This window comes from Danio rerio, chromosome 23, assembly GCF_052040795.2.
Source record: "Danio rerio strain M-AB ecotype USA chromosome 23, GRCz13ab, whole genome shotgun sequence".
NCBI lineage: Eukaryota > Metazoa > Chordata > Actinopteri > Cypriniformes > Danionidae > Danio > Danio rerio.
The window spans coordinates 16,720,913-16,742,853 of NC_141043.1; the positions used below are offsets into that span (position 1 = coordinate 16,720,913).

Sequence of the window (21,941 nt, forward strand, 5' to 3'; positions counted from 1 at the left end):
ATTTTATATAAAATAAAACAAGCATAACATACACTACCTGACAAAAGTCTTGTTGCCTATTCAAGTTTTAGGAACAGCAAATATTAACTTGACTTCTAGCTTTCAAAAAAAAAGGGTTCTAGATTACGATTATTTTAGCAAAATAAAATATGATCATGCTTTGATTTTTAATTATTTAATGAGGACAGTAAGGTCTGACTTTGCTTAGACAAAAGTCTTGACACTTAACAGAAATAGTGCACAGTATAGAATATAAAGTCACGGTACAGTGGAAAAATAATTAATAATGTGTATGACTCCCATGAGCTTGGAGGACTGCATCCATACATCTCTGCAATGACTCATATAACTTAATTCATTCATGAGGAATGGCAAAGAAAGTGTTCTTGCAGGACTCCCAGAGTTTATCAAGACTCTTTGGATTCATCTTTAATGTGTCATCCATCTTACCCCAGACATGCTCAATAATGTTAATGTCTGGTGACTGGGCTGGCCAATCCTGGTGCATCCTCCAACAATCCTTCTTTACATTCAGGAACTTTGTTGTGGAAGCTGAAGTATGAGAAGGAGCTCTATCCTGCTGAAGAATTTGCCCTTTCCTGTGGTTTTTGTAATATAATGGGCAGCACAAATGTTTTAAAACCTTAGGCTGTTGCATACACTGTGCAGATCTCTCGCATGTAACCCCAAACCGTGATTTTTCCTTCACCAAACTTGACTGATATTTGTGAGAATCTTGGGTTCATGTGGGTTCTAATAAGTATTCTGTGATTTGTACCTTCTGCCGATAAATGTACCTTCTGCCGCTTTTCCAAATGATCAACTAGACGTAAAGTTATTATGTGTGGTTCTTACAACCGGGATTCTCAACAAGACATTTGTCAGGTAGTGTATCAGTCATAACTTAAGAATTAAGATTTTTTCCTAAATTATACTAAATGTGTCTTCTTGTGTTCAACATGACTGCATGCATTTGATATAATACAGTAAAACCAGTAGTATTGTGAAATATTACCATTTCAGATAACTTCTCAAAAATTGTTTTAAAGCATAATTAATTATGCACAGCAACATTTTCAACATCATTAATCCAGTTCTCAGTTTGATCTTTCTAATAAAACAATTCTAAAATGGTTATTTTGCTGCTCTCAAACAGCTCTTTAATATCTTTGTGAAATATGGGATGCATTTTTAGGCCAACTTTAATTTTTTTTTAAATAAATGTCTTACAGTTGAAGTCACAATTATTAGCCCCCCTGTTAAAATGTTTTTTCTTTTATAGTTTTCTCCAATTTTCCCCAAGGGAGATACGACTTTATTCAACACATTTCTAAGCATAATAGTTTTAATAACTCATTTCTAATACTAAAAGATTTTGACTTTTATCTTTTCTAAGATCACAGTACTAAATATTTTTTCAAGACACTAGTATTCAGCTTAAAGTGCAATTTAAAGGCTTAACTAAGTTAATTAGGGTAATTAGGCAAATCACTGTATAATTGTAGTTTATTGCTTAAGGAGGCTAATAATATTGAGCTTAAAACAATTTTTAAACTGCTTTTGTTCTATCTAAAATAAAGCAATTAAACTCTTCTCCAGAAGAAAAAATATCCGAAATTCTGGGAACTTTCCCATAAACCCTTAAATATCACTTAAGAAATATTTGAAAAATAATAAATATTGCATAGGAGAGCAAAATATTTTGCCCTCGACTCTATATGTTTTGTTTTAATGAATAAAATAAAATAAATAACATACAATATCTATTTTCTGTAAAAACAAACAAATCCAGCACCTGGACCCTGTAGAACCAGATGTGGTACTGTGAAGGTCATGAATACGCACCATCTTTGTCTCGAGACAGGATCTTAGCAGGGTAGTAGCGACAGTCAGACCAGCTGGCTAGCACTTTCTGGTTGACCTGAAAACCCTGGGAAAAGAAACCGATCTAAATGTAATTTTGCAGCATTTATGAGTAAGAGTGTGACTTCGGCCATGCGGACTCTGAATGAGTCAGCACGGTCTGACTGGAAGTACTCACTGAAGCGCACTGTCGTTCATTCAGCCCCTGTTTCCTCAGCTGGATTCGCTCCACGGGTCTGAGGTACGGACTGCTCCAGTCGAACCACTCGTCATAGCGGTGACTCCACTGTCTGTAGTGGATCAGAACTTTCTCATCTTCATAGTCGATCTTTTCTATGTTGGCTGCGTACCTGTCAATACAAAACACCAGTGAGCCACTTCAGATCGGAAAAGATCTGCCATATACCTTTGCTTTTAAAGAGACCATATGATGCTTTGATATGAAATGTATGTATTTGATCTGCAGTAACAAAGCTTAGTCGTTCACAAAGAGAATTACTCTACACATTCATCGTGTAGAGTAATGAAGGGGCGTTTGCATAAAGGGGTAGGGGTGTCTCAATTCCCTTTAGCTTGAAGGCATAGGGCTTAAGGGAATGGCTAGATAGCCCATTGAAATGAAGATGTTTCAGGACCACACTTACAACTAAGGGGTAAGAAAATTTCTCAGAATACACCATGTACAACGGCAGCATGGCTTCACACGGAAGTAAGAAAGAGATGCACTAATTAGTATTTTTTGTCATTACGTTTTTTACAACAGACAGGCATATGTTTTAATACATTTATAACCGCATTTGTGTTTTACCGTCATGCTTTAAAAAAAAAAAAAAAAAGGGTTCAAAAATAGAATTGGTATTAGCCTTAAAGTTACCTCTATCTGACAGATCGCTGATGATGCTTTTAAACGCTGCGTGTCAGTAATGTCATCATCACACAAGCAGCCAATAGTGTACAGCTCTTTCTGACTGCTCCACCTTCAACATTTCAGTGGCTGTGGTTTGTGGGCTGGACAGAGTTGTTGTTATATTGTGTAGTGTGCAAGTCCCTCTTGTGGATCATTTGTGTACTGTGTATACCACAGCGGTTTAACGACACAAAAACAAGTCATGTAGTCTAAATGGCACTGAGACTTGCCGTTGTTTAAAGCCATGTAGAGTGGCTAGGCTTGACTTGACAATGTGCACACTCTGAACCACTCATTTACTGAATGAACAGCACAACGATCTAGATTATAACAAAAATGTACAGGTTTTTATCCTTTTGACTACATGTAGTTAGTCTTCTAGTCTTCAATAATGCACTGTTCATTCATTAAATGAGCGGACTAGAGCACACAAAATAATTTTCAGTCATGTTACTAGCGCAGAGAACCTGTCAGGTTTTTTTTTTGTGTCAAGCTATAGGCTACAAACATTTTTCAACCTTATTTTCATTGACTAAAATACTGATGTAAGTATGAATGAGTATGGAGAACTTTTTTTTTTTTTGAACGGATATGTAACTGGGTCATTACAGAACTACAGACCATCTTCAGAACAAAGAACACCATTAACGATACTCACACTGATTTGTCTCTGTATATTTCAGTTAATATACATTTTATTTACCTAAATCTCAATGAATGTCCATAAATCACAATGTATGTTCATTAGTGGACTGTGTTTATGTGCAGACAATCACATATATCAGGGCTTACATAGAGCCAAGAAACACCAGCGTAGAATCCAGAAGTGTGAGTATTTGTTTTGTCTCGTCTAAGAACAGAGAACATTCTGATAAAAGTCAGTTTCTACAAAACACAAGCTCAGAATATTTGTAGCAAGGAATTGCAAAGAAATGGGTCTCAATAGAACTGCAAGAATGATACATAGTTTGTCTCTGGTGTCATATAAAGCATTGTCTAATTTTACCATTGTATATAGTGCAGTGGATGAAGTTAAAGCCTTATAGGAAATAAACAAGGAATAAAACAGAAGATCAGGATGAGTGTTGCAGTGGTCAAAAATGCCCAAAGAACATGACAAAATGAATTGTTATGGTCACTGCTACCTACAGACCAGTGCAACTGTAATTTTTACATTTTGCGCCACGTTGTTTAAATAGCAAATTTGCACTACTTTGTGAACATATGGGTGTGCTAGTCTGAAAAAGAGGTGTTTTCAGGCGCTTTTTGGCATGTTGTAGAGCTGCACATTAAACGAAAAAAGATATCTCGATTCGACCCCCTTGACCAGTGGTCACCAAACTTGTTCCTGGAGGGCCGGTGTCCTACAGATTTTAGCTAAAACCCTAATGAAACACACCTGAACAAGCTAATCAAGGCCTTACTAGGTATACTTGAAACATCCAGGCAGGTGTGTTAAGGCAAGTTGGAGCTAAACCCTGTAGGGACATAGGCCCTCCAGGACCGAGATTGGTGACCCCTGCCCTAGACGATCTAAATCCAGTGATTCTGCCAATCATATTTTAAGTTAAGAAGAGAAGCAAAGGTGGCTGCACGAGTCTTTTCATTGTTTCAGACACGTTGCTCTGCGACACAGAAACCTTCAAATGATGTTAAAAGAGTCACAAACTGTATTTATAAGGTATAATTCACCTATATATGACATTTTTGTCTTCTTATAATGCTGTTTTTGTGGCCGGGAAATCACATGTGACGTGAGTTGTTAAATGTGCGGGCGCGTGCCCGACTTAATGATAGACACATGCGCGTCTACTTTAGTGAACAGAACCTGCATATGCTGTGAGTAACAGGTAATAAAGTTGTTAATAATATTAATTTTGTGGCACTGAGTGATCGTTTGAGAGCCCCGCGTGAAGTATGAACAGCACTTAGCAGAGAAGAGGAAATCGAAAGCGTGCACATCATTCAAAAAATCCGATCACATTTTAGAGTTATGAATGTGACAAGCACTTGATTGGTTTTTCTTTCATAGCGAACACATTTTTGCATGAAAATAAATGTTTACAGTGTCAGTATAACCACTCAAGCCTATATAATGTTGATTTTACCAGTGAATAAAATGGTCTAATAATGTTGTCAATGACAGATTACAAGCATATATCTCAAACATAATTCATTCAGTATTATAAGTAGAAAAGAATTATTTATAGAAACCAGTAGACCTACACATAATATTAATATTGTTGTTTTACCATATGTTTGAGAAAAAACAATAATCTCATACTTAGCTTTTTACATTTCATTTACATCTACATAATCGTGATCTTTATTTTAAGCAAAAAATATATATATATATTTGCGATTCTCATTTTAGCCAGAATCGTGCAGCTCTAGCATGTTGCTATTTTACAACTGAAATAGACCACGCACTGACCAACTAAAAGCTAGTTTAAAGTCAGGCACAAAATGCGTTAGTTACGCGCCTATGCAGGTCTAAATGATCACACATTGTTTGAAACACACAGAATGTTTTCAACATAAATATAAAAACCACCCTTTTAATGCCTCATCTCATGCTGCTTTTTTCAGTTTATTCATGATACTTTGCATTATTATAATGTTATTATTATTAGTATTATTTATTATTATATGCATTTTTATATTTGTTTTAATAAAAAAGTTTAGATTTGTCCACCTGTCGGATTTTAAAGAAGTATCCATCACCGTATGGGGCACAAGAACAGAACGTGTGTTTGGATATAACTTAGTTGTTTTAGCACACTTTGTTATTATTGTTAATTTATTAGTTTGCTGAATATTAGAACTGAATTTAGAAATAGAGATTTTAGAAATTTTGAAACAAATCTTTGTGCTTAACAAACAAAAATAAATATGCAGGTTAATGGATATCTTCAGTGGATTGCGCACAACACCGTTTCCTTACTCCATGAAAGTAAAGGAGTAAAGTAAAAAGTAAAAGTCAAGTAAAGAGAAAGTAAAGAGGCCAAATGAAGGAGGCTCATTCTTTATCCTTACGCAGATGGTCTGTTTAACTGTTTTCTCACCAGTAGGGCTGTAACGATACACCAAACCCACGATTCGGTTCGTATCACGATTTTTGACCCACGATTCGGTTTGTATCACGATTTATTTTAATTTTTTTTCGTGTGGGGTGGGAAAAAAAGATTTTTAAAACTATTTTTTATTAAATAACATTGGAAAAATCTTTACAAACTAAACATCAAAGAACAATATTAACTATGCAAATTATTAACAATAAAAAATAGCCATATATAAAATAAATAAATAGCCAAAGCTATATCACTTCTGTTTTCTTTGTAACAAAATACTGTTGAAAAACCAAACAGAACTAAACTGCATTGTTTAGATGGTTCAAGCATGTTGAAAATTATTTTTCAATCAAGTTCTCTTACATAGAAAAAGTAAATTAAATGGCTACTAGGGATGCTCATTTCCTTAATTTTGCTAACCGACAACCGCCGCTCATTAATCGGTTATTAACGGTGAACTGGTCAGATTACTATTAATTTTATATTAAACAAATTGACGTGTCTATTTTGTGTCTGACACATTAAATATTGCATTTTAAAATACTGATTTATTTTTATATATTAATAGCGGAACAGAACAACAGAGCATCTTCACGCACCTGCAGTGTTTAGCACAGAAAAGCAGAATAATCTAAATAAAATGAATAAAATAAATAGGACTGCCCTAAATTATTTTCACTTAAATAATTAATTTATATTACAAAACGAAAATACTGACTGATTCTTTTTAATAACCGGCATGGGTTTTTTTTTCCAATCATATGTTTTTTTCTTCCGTCAAATAAAAATAGCTGACTTCCTTAAATTGCTCGCTTCACGGAAAATATGCATTTATTTAATGCCCCGCTGTTATTATTATAATCACAAAACCTTTTACATTTTTAACAGAAATCATTATCTTAAAGAATATGTCCTGATATAGCCTATGGTTTCCTCTCTCTCCCTCGCGGTTCAAGTGCGCGCTGCGTGATGAAAAGACGGCAACAACGCGCTCATATGTAGACTTAATGTAAACAGTTTTGTTGTTTAAATATGATATTGCATTAATCTGCGTACATGCTTTAAGCTGTAAAATAAAAAGTAAAGCCTATTTGTTGCGTTTATTACGCAGATCCAGGTCAACATAAGCGCTGGTTTAGCATCAACAGGTCTGTATCAAACAGCAATATTCTTCTTCCATTTTGCTTCTTTGGCAAATGTGTCTGTAGGCACGGGTTATACGTTATCGTCCCGCAAATTAAGTATGCCTTGCAGTTAAACAAGTGGCCGAAAACGAGGCGCAATTCACTGCCTTTATGTTGACAAGGAAAAAATAAGAGGCGCGGTCCTCTTATAAACGACTGAATCAGCTGGGTATCAATTGCGCAAAAGTGTTGCTGTCTGTGTTGTTACAATAGTAATATTTAATACTATTGTGATATTCAAGATTTATATATTCATACAGCTCTGGATAACTTAAAACAGCGATTAGACCTTCAGAGCCGTGTTAATGCGTCCTGAAGTAAAGCGAAATGGCTATAAACTCCAGCAAGATTGTGAAGTGATTATATGCAGAGTCATATACCTTTATCTCTAAATAAAGTATAACTATAGAAACTGTGAAACTGTGTTCATCTTAACTGAAAGCTTCGTCGCACCTGTCAGTCAGCACTCTCAAAGGTTCAAACAGAAATCGCACAGCACGGTTACAGAAAAGTTTGCGCTGTTACCTGACATCTGGTGAATGCCCATCCCTCTCTGCTCAGCCACATTAACAGTGTGAGCAAATCATCGTATATGCGCTGAAAATCCGGCCGCTTTGACAGCATTGGCAATGTTTCTGGCGTTGTCTGTTGTCAAGCGGGGTTAAGTTAGTTTTGTTTTTGATATCCCTGACACATTCAGACGGTCCCTTACTAAGAGCTCCATGCGAGCTCTCGCGGCTAAATATTGCGAGGGCTTAAACGGAGCAGTGCTTGTAATGTCGAACGAAAAAAAGTATTAATTAGCTCAACTTTTGCAGGCACGCGTGACGTTATTGGAAAGGTAGTCACGGAGTGTGTCGCGATTCTCCCTTATCACACCGCGACACAGGATCGTAGATCTGAGTGTCGCGATTTCGATTTTATATCGTGTATCGTTACAGCCCTACTCACCACTGAAGTGTTCAGTTTTTCCAAAGTCTGCCATGTTAATAGCAAATGCGCAAATGACTCCTAAAGGGAATGGAAAATGAGACTGATGGGTTTAATGCACGTTATGCTCAAAACACACCCATAACTCATTAAGAGAATAAGCATAAGCCTGTTAGACCATGCGCCCGGCCGTAGACTGTATTTTTTTTTTTTAAATCGCAAAAGTGGATTCAGACACACCCTTTTGCGCCATGCGCTTTAAGCCTGATTTATACTTCTGCATCAAGCGCACGTGTATGCTATGGCGCAGCCTACGTGTGGGTGCATAGCCCTCCTAGTGGGCGACACTGACGCGCACCTTTAAAAAAAAATGTAACCACAAGTTGCAACGAAGCATATCGCAAGCTCTGAGATTGGTCAGCTTGGTAGCACTGATGAGGGTTTACAAGTGTGGAGTCCCTGGATGGAGACTGTTGTTTTGTGTTCCAACTTATGAAAAAAGTTGTTGCACGCCCACCGATTCCAGCCACTTAAAAAACAAAACACTAGCGAAGAAACAACACAAAGGAACATAAACACCAACTGCCAGCCAGCGTTTCTTAAGTGTTATAGCAGAGCAACAGAAACAGCACATAGAAGTATAAATGCACGGCTACGCGCATTGCATGCGCAGTGGGTCTCGCCGATCACTTGATGCAGAAGTATAAACCAGGCTTTACACTTTGTGCTTAGATCGTAGAAATAGAGCTCTTAGAGTTCAGTCTGAAAATACTGTTTGATGGCGATTAACTTTTATTGCGTCACACGTTTATTGTGAATCTGGCACTACACATGCACCTGAGAATCACAATTCTGATGTGCATTTAAAGATGTCATTAAACTTTTAGGGGTTCAGTGCTGCATTTTCCAAAATTGTTGTAAGCCAAATACAGGTGAGCTATTACAAGAACCTAGCTCCATGATTCAGTGTTTTCTGAATGTTTCTGCCTAATATGACGAGGAAGTAAACAGATTATGTTTGGTTTTATTTGTTAAGACAATTAAAACACAGTACTTGAATAGTATGCCATTGCCATAATGCCAACTGCCAAGGCAGAAACCTGAACAATCAAGAAAAATAATGAAGAACAATGCTGTCTTTAGACACAATGTAAAATCATATGCTCTCTTTAATAAACTAGTACAGCACAAATCTTGTACAATGTGCTGCACTATATATCGTTTCAGCATGGATATAGCAATGTAAACATCACCAGTCAGGATTGAATTTGATCAGGTACAACAGTTCGCTGTTGCAAAGTTTATCCATAGTGAAATGAAAATTTACCATTTGCATGTTGACCGGTGATAATTAAGCATTACACAAGAATTTAAGCATATAAAATTATATTTGTACCTTTAGATTACAAAGCTTATTTGTTTACTTAGACTATACAGTGATATTTTACAGTTGATTATTCAAGTTCAGTGTCTGAATACTCCACAACATCTCCACTGCTTATTATGTGTTATGCAGAATCAACCCAATGCCGATCATCAACCAATCCTTATCAACCTAAGATTATGCTTTCAAAAAAAGCTATTCATTTAGAGAATTTGTGAAAATATCATAATATTATTATTTTTCAATGTCATGCAGCCCTATAGCTGAATTTTAGATTTGTCCAGGAATACATTGAGCAATTTTACAGTTTTTTTTTTGTTTTTTTTGTAGGACCAGCATGAGTGAAGCATGTGAATTTCAATCAGTCGGAGTGAGTGAGTTAATGAATGGAGGAAGGAGGCAGAAGAGAGACACTGACCAGTTCTTCAGGGTGTCTCTGGCCTCCAGCTGCGCTCCCACCTCAAACACGATCCCACGCCTGTTAGGAGGACTCTTTGTCATGCTGGACACACACAATCAGCAACCTGTAACAGAAGAAAAACACATCATGAGGTCGTAGGTCAAAAACGTTATGGTCAACCTAACACATAGGCTCATAAATAATTAGTCATCATAATAAAGTCTACAAGGTTTTTCATTTAGGACTGCACAAAATATCACTTCAACATCGATTCGACATCATAATAGGAGCATCCTTAATAGTCACATTGCAGGATGTCAAGTCGGGATTATATTCAACCAGCACCACAGACCACGTGTGATTTAAAGAGTCATTGCAAAGTTTAACCATAGAGTGAAAGTTTATCATTGACATATTTTTAGGGCTTGTGACTGTTTACGCATTTATATATTTATGCGCGTATATATTTATGGATTTATACATACAATGAAAACTACAGTGTTATTTTGCATTTGATTGCTCGATTTTGATACCTGAATACTTTTAGACTGCCTAGGAAATCATAAAGAACTGTTTATTTGTTTGTTATTTTTATTTGATATTTTATGCAGATGCACTTCTCTACTACTAAACCATGCCAATTAGGTTTTTATTTTATTCTTTTAAAGCTATGGTTGACTACAAAAAATGTGAATCAACCTTTTTTGCATATATTTCTGATATCATTGAATGCCTTAATTAGAAAAAAAATAGTTTATAAATATTAGTCTTCTAGCTAGATTTCTTTCTCTTCCCTACCTTGCTCGATATTAAATTAAAGAGTTAAGCTTGACGAAAGCATATGGTGAACCCTAACAAAAAAAAAGGCAGCAGTATGGAAGCTTGTCAGATTTCAGAACTGTTCATTGCCAGGGGTCTCCAAACTCAGTCCTGGAGGGCCAGTGTCCTGGAGAGTTTAGCTCCAACCCTAATCGAACACACCTGAACCAGCTAATCAAGCTCTTAGTGGATATACTAGAAACTTCCTGCACGTGTTTTGAAGCAAGTTGGAGCTAAATTTAGCAGGACACCGGCCCTCCAGGACTGAGTTTAGACATGCCTGAGTGGTCAAAAATAGATTATGAACAAAAATACAATTTAAAAATATATATATTTAATTAACTTTAAAAACATGAATTTAGCCTGCTGTATATGCTATTTCAACAAAATTGATTTACTATTTTGAATTTTAAGAAGAATTTATGATTCTACAGAGGGCTGGGACAAAAAACAATAATATATCAAATCGCAATAAAATTTATGTCAATAACAATGATAAGCTCTAGACTTTTTAACTCTTATTGATGCAACAGCCAATCACAAAATAGAAATCTAGACGTGTGATGATATTAGAGATGTACCAAATTTTCAGCCACTGAAAAATCATTAGCTGAAAATATGTTACGCCATTTAATGTACCCTAAAATTGTTGTGGCTTCAGTTGTTGTTAGGGTACTCTTTTAAATCTGGAAGCATTAACAACTCCTAACAAAATGTTTATCATTCAATATGGAAAATAATAATTAAAAATGCATTTTTGACATATCACCCAGCCCTAACTCTACATTATATTTACCATATCAAATTAGCAATAACCTTGAAAATCTAATTCCCTGCTTTTTAACACTTGGCAGATCAATAATCTTACTGCAGATTACTGTTGAAGTGGGACAAAATGTAAATAATACAAATAAATACTTTGTTTGATTACTAAATTACATTTTATATAAATAATTTAACAATATATGCACATGCACATTTTTATTACATATTAAAACAAATATATTTATTTTAATAATTTATGATACATTTTATACTTTTATTATTTTGAACATTTTCTATAACATGCTACTTTTAAAATGTAGGATGTGAATCTAATCTCTAGTTTCTTATATATATATATATATATATATATATATATATATATATATATATATATATATATATATATATATATATATATATATATATATATCCACTGAGCTCATCTTGTAAACTGTAAACAGTGCATTTACATTCTTAGATATTCTTAGTCAGTGTATAACGTTACTATAATGGCATTTTAAAATTTTAAACTGCATTTTGATAACTATAATACTAAAGTGCTAATATTAACCACACTGTTTAAATGAATAGCAAAAAATAACAATGTATTAAAAGTTAATTACATTGTTCAAAACATTACTTTTAGGACACTAAAAGTTTATACCAAAAACATTATATTAGTATTATTATTAATTTAATTTGCAGTAGTAGGCCTAGTATATAATATACTATAGTGTATATATATATATATATATATATATATATATATATACTATAGTGTATATATATATATATATATATATATATATATATATATATATAGTATTTATCTGATTATCCACAACAGGAAATACTGTGTTTGCTTTTTAACTACCGGTAATAATAATATGTTATATATACTGACCATTAAATTTAACATCATTTTAGCACAGAAGCAAACATTTAACAGTAAGTAAACACCGTTCCCCAATCTCTAAAGTGTATTTTGCCTCTCAGTAGTTTATTTTTAGAATTACTGGACTGAAACGTAATATTATGGAAAGATATGAGGATAAGTTAACGATGACATAATTCTTATTATGTGTGTCCTTTAAGCACTTTTTCCAAGTCTGCTAAAAGAATTGGAGAAAACATTAAGATTTAAGTGGCCAGTTTGAAGAGGGAAAAGGGAAGTGAACATTGTAGCACTAAATACATTTATACATAATCATTGGAACGTTAATAATAAAGAAAAACTCATTACGAACAAACAAATCAAATGCTTGTCATCATCATCATCATCACATAAAAGCGCGTCCGCGTCTTTTAAGTTTCATAATCGCCTCGCGTGCTCATCTAGTGCTGCGCGCGCAACCGCCGGGCTCGTGTCCGTCCTCGTGGATCGACACGTTCCTACAGGACGCATACATTCTCGATACGTCATAATCGCGGGAAACCGGCACATTCGATTAAATCCACGCATTCACCGTCTCCTAATTTCTATCACTTAACGGGCACGCGCGTCGAGAATAGCTGGCACGCTGCGTGACGCAAATGGCGCGCAATACGTTTCCTCCTCGTTGTTTACATTGTCAGGCCAGCGGCTCATCTTCCCATGCCTGTCATAACAAGTCATAATCAGTGCATTGAACAGCCATGACTGAAAATAAACACCAATTTGATAATACATAAGGCAATATCAACGAAAATGAGTGAATTCAGGCGTTTGACTTTTCCTCCACTTCGCAAGCGAAGAAAACGTGGGTGCAACGTTGTCTGCGAACTTGACGTTGCGAACTGACAGAAGCAAACACAGATGCTATGCTAGACGATTTGAATGTAAAGACAATGAGTCGAGCTCTTGAATAAAGTATATTTAATTAGCTTGACATTTTAAATGCCTATTTTGACGTTACATTGTTCAGTTGCCGACAACGGTGCGCAACAACAGCAAAGCGTGTGATTGGTTCGGAGCCTTGTCTGACGCTGCTTGCAGCGCTCTGATAGGGCTTCGCGCCTGTCAATCAAAGCTGACACTCAGCGGCCTCCGCTCGGCCTACTCCTCGCTGCATGGGACTACCATAATGATGAGTCGAACAAAAGTCTTCCAACGGTCCAAGAAGCGCTAAATGTGCATTCATCACGACCTATCAAATAAGCATGACTGTAACTGCCGACAATTTTCATTAATTACCTATTTGACAAAATCACTTCCACGGCTCCCATTACCATCAAACGGGGAACACATGCACGGAGGCAAGTTTCGTTTTAACAGAGTAGCATCATCACATTAAAATGATCAAATTCACAATTCCTACAAACTAACCGCCGGAGACAGCTGCTTATTCGTTTGCAGTATATAAACACAGCCAGCATTACCTCTATTGCAGATGAATGTACTCCGAAACCGAAGAAAGCGAGTCCAAATGCGCCGAGAGTGCATTAAGTCGCATGCTTTGAGAGCGCCTTCATCCACGCAGTTTGTTTTCTCCGGCGCGAGCAGCGAGGCCGGTGTCCACGAGGTGGAGTCTGTCTGCGCAGGCGCGTCCTCTCTGTTTCTCGCACTTTCATAAGCTGTTTGAGTCATTGAGCCTGTTGGAGAGACGCTTTTCACTGTGAGTTTGAGTTATGTGGACTTTCTGAGGAATTCTCTGATTACTATTAGACAACGAGTTAAAGTATGCTATTATTTTTTTACTATAAAATACAAATTAGTAAATTATTACGTTATAGGCTATGTTTTCCCCTTTTGTATAGCGACTACTAAAATACATTCAGGAACAAACTTACTTCCCCCAAATATGATTTTGTTTTTAGTAACCTTACATAATTAGATGCTTTCTTGATCTTAAAGAGACAGTTCACCCAAAACTTAAAATTTCATTTATTTAATCATCATATGTTGACAAATGTTCATTTTGGGGTGAACCATCTATTTAATTTAAAACAAATGACATATTTGAGTGACACACAGCCACTGCTTAGGAAATCACAGCTGAAATTCGGAATTAAGCTTATAGTACTGAGATATTGTAACAGCTTTTTATGTGACACTCTTTTTCCATCAGTAAATTTGTTTATAACTCGTCCCACATTTGCTGAGGCAGACAATGCTCAATATATTATTCTTTAGTCCTTGTGCAGTGTTCAAAATTACCCTTTTGTTATGTTAGGGAGGAAAACATCTAGTAAATTAAACTGCTTTAAAAATGCATCAGATAAATATTTTGTTTAATTTTAATTTTTTTATTTTTTTTGCATAAATCTGTTAATCAACCTCAGTCCTGATAAAAACTATTAAATTGTTTAGAAAATTACAGGAATTATTTAACTATTTAATTGCCAAATTCATAAATGATGTCACTGATTTGGTGAAAAACAAACAAAATGATAAACTTTCAATGTAAAAAGTAATTCTGGACTGAATTTTAAAATCTTTTATCACAGTCTTGGACATGTAAATGATTACTATATATTTTTATAGTTTATGCAACTTATTATTTAGGCATACACTCTCAGAAATAAAGGTACGATAGCTGTCACTGGGGTGGGACCTTTTTAAAAGGTACACATTTGAATTTAAAGGGTCCATATTGATACCTCAAAAGTACCTAAGAAATTTAAGAGAAACACTTTTGTACTTTTTAGGTACTAATATGTACCCCTAAGGTATAAGTATCTTTTAGGTACACATTTGTACCTTTTGAAAAGGTACCACCCCAGTGACATTCTCCTTTATTTCGGAGAATGTATAGTAATGGTTACTATATATGTTAATACATGCTTTATGTAAAAAAAAAAAAAAAAAAAAAAAAAAAAAAAAAAAAAACTTCTTGCAGTTTTGTGCAATAGTGAAGAATAGTGAAGACTATTTGCTTTATAAATCCATAATAACTGACAATTAAAGGCTCAATATTAAATGAACAATAATCTTTGCAAACTTATCTAAAATATATATAATTACTGTAAATTTAAACATTGCTGGTGTCAAAATACAACACAAAATTGGATAAAAACAACAATATAATAATATTAACAGTAATTTTATTTTAGATTTTTCATTTGATAAAGTTGAATTTGTGTATCTTAAAATGAATAGAAATAAATAAAGTTGTTTATGCTCTTTATTCCAATTTAACATATAACCCAGCCTTTAATTTATCAATTTTTTAGTTTATAAAGCATAAATAGTCCTCAATTTAGAGTAGGTCACAAAACTGGATGAAGTTGAATATGCATTTATTACGTACACACTAACTACGAGTATGCCTGAACAATAAGAATTATAAATGTTCATTTGAATAGTTTAATCATTTTCTTTTGCTTTCTGAATAAGCTTAAAAAACCAACTATTCTTAAATAACTGGTTTGTAAATAATGTGATGCTTTTAGTCATAAAAAATAAATCCTTAACAAAGTATGAAAACACAATCATGCACAAATGAGAATAAACTGCTTACTAACGTTTATTAATGTAGAATTAATACTCAACAGATAATGAATTCACTATTTACTAATGCTTTTAAAATGGTTTATAGTGTAGTTAAGTGTTACCGATTTGTCACTAAAAATCATTCCGCTTGCTGAAACAAAAAAAAGTTATGGCCAGATTAAGACTCAAAATCATCCCAGAGTGGATGAAAACATCCCCAACAGTACATAAGTGTTAACACTTTACTGAAGAAGCACAGTCACCTACATTTTGGATTGCCTGCTGGTGGGTAAGTGAAGTAACTACACATTTTCCTTTTTTGGTTGAATATTTCTTTAAAGGAGAGTCTTGATTTCGCCACAAGATGTCGGCAGAGCTCTGCTTCACCCAGAACGGAATATTCTATCAGCATTTACTCACATTTTACTCGTCACAAACCTGTTTGAGTTTCTTGCTTCTGTTGAACACAAAAGAGGCTATTTTGAAAAAAAAAAAATAATAAACTGACCACTGATTTCTATAGTAGCCAATTTGTTTTTTTACACAGCTGATGTGGTTACTGGTGTCCACAAATATCTTCCTTTGCGTTCAACACTACACCTTGAGGTTGACTCAATGGTGAGTAGGCCTAAATTTACATTGTAGGCTGAACTTATCTCTTTTTTTTTAAGTGATAAAAGGTGTGTAAATCAATCAATTGTCCCATAACCATCAAACTAGCAGTTCATGTTTGGGCTAAACTGGATAAAAAAACTGTAAGAGTATATAAACATTTACAACCTGTTCGTATTGCTTTCTGTCAAACTCGCTGTGTGTGTTTGCATTTCTGGAAAGGTCAAAAGGAAGTGAAACTCGGAACCACTTATGTACAACTATACAAATTTACAAATTTTATTTCAGTTCTTTAGGAAACTACGAAATTGAACCACACATCATTCATCATAATTCACTGCTGTCTCCTACATACATCCTCACATACAGAACAAAATAAGACACAAAACCCTCAAGGATCATGAACAGTAAGATTATCTGCAGTGATCATAGACGGAGAGAGAGAGACTGAAGGAGTAGTTCAAGAAATAGGCTCACATATTTCACCGTTCAGCTTTAGAAACACAACTGTCCATCACATGTGTTATATACAATAGCCAGAGCTGATGGAGGACAACATATATCAATAGTACATTTGGGGTCAGAAACCTGAAGAGAATTTCTTTAATGGCACAAATATGTGTAGATAACATCTTAATGGGTTAAAAAATAGCCTGTATATTCTTAAATAGTGCACTGTTTTAGGGAATAACAGTTTTAAGTGGTGATTAAAATCCCTGAGTGCACTCATTCAATCCCATAATGCACCGCAATAATGAATTCATTAATTTTTTTTCTTTTCGACTTAGTTCTTTTATTAATCAGGGAATGAACCACCAACTTATCCAGCACGTTTAACGTTGCAGTTGCCTTCCAGCTGAAAAATAGAAATTCAACCAATATAAATTTAGTCACTGCATCCAAAATCATGTACTCTCTTCACTGTTAAAAATTCCCAACAATTCTTTCATGTTTTCCCATCACAAGTCGATTAAGTTAACTTGATCCTTTTTACAAATTGAAGTGGATCAAACATAAAATAAGTTATTCCCCCCCAAAAAATTTTGAAGTTGTGTTGTTTCAACTGATTTTAAATAGTTTGAACAAACATTAAAATACTTAATTTCAGTGTTGAGATGCTTATTTTATATATTTTGAACCATTTATTTCATAACCATCAAAACGCATATTGTATATAATACTAACGTGTGTATAATACGAGGTTTGAATGAAATCAAGACGTAGAACATTCACTATGTTGACATGGTTTTTGCCTAATTGTTTCTGCATACTATTTAAATTGACAATCATCTTGTCACATACTACATAGGCCATTTTGAGGGATGTAAACTATACCAATGGTCCTTACGTATTTCTTGTTTTACATTTGTAATTTTTCATAGCTTCCGAGAATGCAAAAAGGTCTACATATTGATGAATAATGTTATGATCGCTGTTTTAATATTAAGTTATGAATGAATTGCCTCTTGTTAGTTATGAAATAGTTTGACAAGCTGGAAATGTTCATGGCTCAATGACATCACCACATTGAAATGGTCTATAGGAAGAAAGTGTATGATTTTGGATGCAGCCTTGACTAGCCGCTAGTGAATATGCATACCCGTTTTGCTTGAAGATGGCACACATTCTCATTTCATTCTCTCTTTCAAGTGTGCTATATAAGCGGACTAAGGGGGCATTCACAAGGAATGCGTCTTTGCTTCTAAAAACCCAGAATCCAGTGAAAATAAAGCATCTCTTGCCCAATGCTAATGTCAAATAAAATGTTTGTCTTGCCAACCTGCTACTGTAAACAGAAGCTCGCAATGCTTGCCCCGTCCACCTCTGTGTTCTTCTGATTTATCCACTGCTTTGGAACTGATATTGATGAGTGGCAATGTGTATAAAAGCTGAAGTATGTAGTTGTAGGAAATGCACCATTTTTTTGGTTCTCAACTCCAATAAAATCTCAAGAAGAATTAGGGGCCGATCACACCGAACATGCCTTTTGCATTGAGAGGTGTCTTTTTTGAATGATTTACTAACAGCCGAGAGTGTTTTGTGCACTGCTTATGCACCCTACGTGCCTCTTGTCTTAACCGCCTGCTGCGCCTTGCGTTTTTGCCATTGTGCGCCGTGTGCTAGAAATCTGCGCAGGACTAATCCCGCTTCCGCCCGCTCCGGCCAGGTTTTAGTCTGAACATGACCGCTCACACTTATATTCAGTATTTGTTGGGGGTGGGGGACCAAAAACCACCCAACTATACAGAGTCCAGACAGCCTATAACTAGCTGTCTGTATAAACACACACATAAACACACGGCACCAAGCAAGTGACACACAGACAGCATCACGCTCTCTCTCTCATTCACACACACACACACACACACACACACACACACACACACACACACACACACATAGACAGCACCAAGCTCTCTCTTTCATTCACATACATACACACAGACAGCAACAAACAAGCTAAACACAGCATTACGCTCTCTCATTCACACACATATATACGCGTGGTCGCTCGGGAGTCAGGAGCGATATTGCTAGACTGCCCACTCCCATTCAAATTGCACCAGTTGCCGATCGCTCCCGTGCTTTATTCTGAAATTTATTCCCGCGCTGCAAGAAATCTGGTCGGGTCCCGCGTGATCAGACCTCTACTGTGTGCTCACAGTTTAAAAAAGTCAACTCTAAGTGGGAAAAAATAATACGTTACATCTCTTTCATTCTCCAATTAAATGAAAGCGAAGTTTGCGTTGAGGTGCCTGCAGTGTTTATGTTGTCAAGATGACTACAGAGACTTTTGAAGATGAAGGAGAGACTAGTAGTTGCGGAGTTATCCATAACAAATTTTGAAAATCACAATATTAATAAATATTAACATTATAACAATTTCAACAGCAACACTCGCACACAATACGCAGCTGATTCAGTCATTGCCTAGCGACATAAAAAAGAACCTAAAAAGAACCGAATATGTTTTTGCAATGTAAAAACCCGTTCGATGTGATTAGCCCCTGAGAAAGTCCTAATGTGAGAAGGGCTGCAAAAGACACAAGCATAACGATCAGGGGCCTGTTTCAGAAAGGAGGTTAACTGAAAACTCAGAGTATTTTAACCCTGAAATGAGAGAAACACTGGGTTTTCCGTTTCAAAATGGCAGGTTTGTTAAACTCGAGAAAGCAGGGTAAGTCAAGCCTGTTTCTGAAAGAGAGGTAACTTTAACTCAGAGTCAGTTACCGTGGTAACTTACTCTGTGAATCTAACCTGGTCAGAAGCAGGTTTTATTCTCTAAACTCAGAGTTTCTCTCTGTCTCCTCCCCTTTTTTTAAGATGAAGCGGTATTTCTCGCCTTAGCCTTACGTTTCCACCCACCTATTTTAGAGCTCATTTTGAATATGTGCATAAAAACGATTGATAGAAACGTCATGATGCAAATAACTTTTTAAAATATGCATAAAAACGCGCATAACTGAGTAGGATAAACTTATTTGATAGAAAATGTGCGCATAAACTACGATGGAAACACTTTTACTGAACAAATTACAGTATGTACATTAAAAAAAGATTATGATCATATGATAATGAAAATGTGTGTAAATGGACAAACCAGCAGGCTGGGCACACTGTAACATGTCTTAAATATTGTTTTAGTCATTCTAAAATGCCTTAACTGTTTCAGTATTAGTGTATATTATTAATTACCTCAGAACGTCTGGTGCGTGTCAAGAGTCTCCGCGTCTCATGGCTTCAGACGCCCCCACGTGTTCATTGTGTTTCAGCATTGTCTTCTGACATCAAGGGGCAAGTACATTAATTAGGCTAAATAAAGAATTAATTGACGCAGCTTCTTCTACCACAGTAAATTCTGTTTTTACTGTTGATATTTGGTGCCAGTTTTATCAGGAAGTGACAATTTTTTTCTCTTTCACTCGTTGGATGGAATTTTATTCGCATCTTTTATGCAATATCCAGTTTTGCACATAAATTTATGTAATATATTTGGATGGAAACATAGCTATTGCCTACATTTTAGTCACACACAGAAAAACTACGAGAATGGCTTATCTTTTTTAAATAAATAATTAAATTAAATTCACCTTCGACATGCACTGTAACTAGATTAATGGGATTATTATTCTTTCTAAAAATTATTTTTAGTACTGCTTACCTTCTAAATGTTATATTAACCTTTATCACTTGATCAATAAAAAAGGCAGACACACAAGTGCACTGTTAAATCATTTAAAACTAATAAATGTATAAAAGAAAGTTTCGAAAAAAATATATAAACGTCACAAATTACATTACTTATTTTATTATACTTAAATATTTAAATTCTTAAAAAGTGAAATTAGGCATTAACTTGAGTAGCTGTTTTCCCACGCTAACTGTCTCTTCTTCACTGATGGTTGCTTCTTTTCAAATATATACGCTCATATTTGCTATAACTTTGCATGAGAACATCAAGTTCAGCCGGAGAAAGAAATGGTGATCTCTTTTATAAGATATTGCCATAGTCACTCTTAATGTCTGCGCTCCATTGATAATGCCTTTTTAAAGTCACGGTGTGCGCGCTTAACTCTGAGTTGGTCTACTCGAAGTTGATTGACCCAACTCAGATCAGCTGTTCTGAAACCGAAAACTCAATCTCTCGGTAAATCAACTCAGAGTTCAAGTTTAAACTCTGAGTTGTTTGAACCTCCTTACTGAAACAGGCCCCAGGTCAAATGTGTGTTTGCATAGAAAAACAATGGGAAAGTAGAGCATTGCAATGGGAAAGCGCATTCTGTGTGAATGCTTCCTTATAAAAGAGCTTTAGTCTATGTAGACCAGGGGTGTCAAACTCAGTTCCTGGGAGCGTATTATCAGCCCTGCACAGTTTAGTTCCAACCTAAAAGCTTACACACCGGGACGCTTTTTGTTTGAGGTTATTATCAGCGTTTTTCAAGATGTTTTTCCGGATTCAAACCAAAGCGATTTTCACTGGCGTAGAGCAGAAGAGTATGCAAAATCCGTCCTTGATGTTAGATGGCGCTACACAACTTTAGCTTTTGACATCCGCTTATAACACACAAGAAGACAAAGTAGACACGCTTGTTGTTATGGTTTAAGTAGCAGCTCTAGCTCTAGCGATGAAGAAATGATTATTGTTCACCAGAGAAATAAGCAGCTCCATGTTCACATCGTCTCTGGGTATCTTCTTCAATGTGTGCTCACATTGACAGTTTTGCACTTTAGCACCTCCAATTGCTGTTTACTGTAACTTCAGCAGCTCCGTGCACGTGAACAAATGCACCAACCTGATTGGTGGAGAAGGTTTTGGTGCGGTGCGTCAAAACAAAAGGCAGTTTTTTTTTTTTTTAATGATGCTTTTACGTCTGTTGTTTTGCACGTTGGTGTGCAAAATCTCATTGGCGCACTTTATTTAGTCATGAGGCATTAAACATTGACGGACAACGCAAGCAAAAAACATCTCTGTGTGCACGGGTCTTAACTCCAACATACTTAACTGTAGGTTTCAAACAAGCCTGAAGGACTCAATTAGATTGATCAGGGGCCTGTTTCAGTAAGGAGGTTCAAACAACTCAGAGTTTAAACTTG

The 21,941-nt window shown here is 35.5% G+C and overlaps 2 protein-coding genes and 1 long non-coding RNA gene across 4 annotated transcripts in view; all 3 read right to left on the reverse strand.

Annotated features, from left to right (window-relative positions):
* The window catches only part of phf20b (PHD finger protein 20, b), a 44,027-nt gene extending 30,247 nt beyond the window's left edge, over nucleotides 1–13,780 (reverse strand). Inside the window, exons 1-4 of one of the 2 annotated variants that reach the window (XM_087305582.1) lie at nucleotides 13,682–13,780; nucleotides 9,758–9,863; nucleotides 2,042–2,213; nucleotides 1,846–1,930 (exon numbers count right to left, since the gene is read on the reverse strand). In XM_087305582.1, the coding sequence (XP_087161708.1) occupies nucleotides 1,846–1,930; nucleotides 2,042–2,213; nucleotides 9,758–9,840 (340 nt within the window). In that variant the 5' untranslated portion in view covers nucleotides 9,841–9,863; nucleotides 13,682–13,780. The remainder of the gene's footprint in view (nucleotides 1–1,845; nucleotides 1,931–2,041; nucleotides 2,214–9,757; nucleotides 9,864–13,681) is intronic. The other variant, NM_001004114.1, reaches the window with a different exon arrangement.
* LOC147831260 (uncharacterized) lies at nucleotides 3,256–5,815 on the reverse strand. The gene is made up of 3 exons (XR_015523344.1): nucleotides 5,495–5,815; nucleotides 4,366–4,992; nucleotides 3,256–4,318 (listed from the first exon to the last, which is right to left on the reverse strand). It is a non-coding gene; the product is annotated as an uncharacterized LOC147831260 (long non-coding RNA).
* A 2,816-nt stretch (nucleotides 13,781–16,596) lies between the features above and the next one.
* The window catches only part of arhgap46b (Rho GTPase activating protein 46b), a 158,746-nt gene continuing 153,401 nt past the window's right edge, over nucleotides 16,597–21,941 (reverse strand). Inside the window, exons 11-12 of the mRNA XM_087306683.1 lie at nucleotides 21,063–21,896; nucleotides 16,597–19,410 (exon numbers count right to left, since the gene is read on the reverse strand). The gene's annotated coding sequence lies outside the window, so the exon portion shown is untranslated. The remainder of the gene's footprint in view (nucleotides 19,411–21,062; nucleotides 21,897–21,941) is intronic.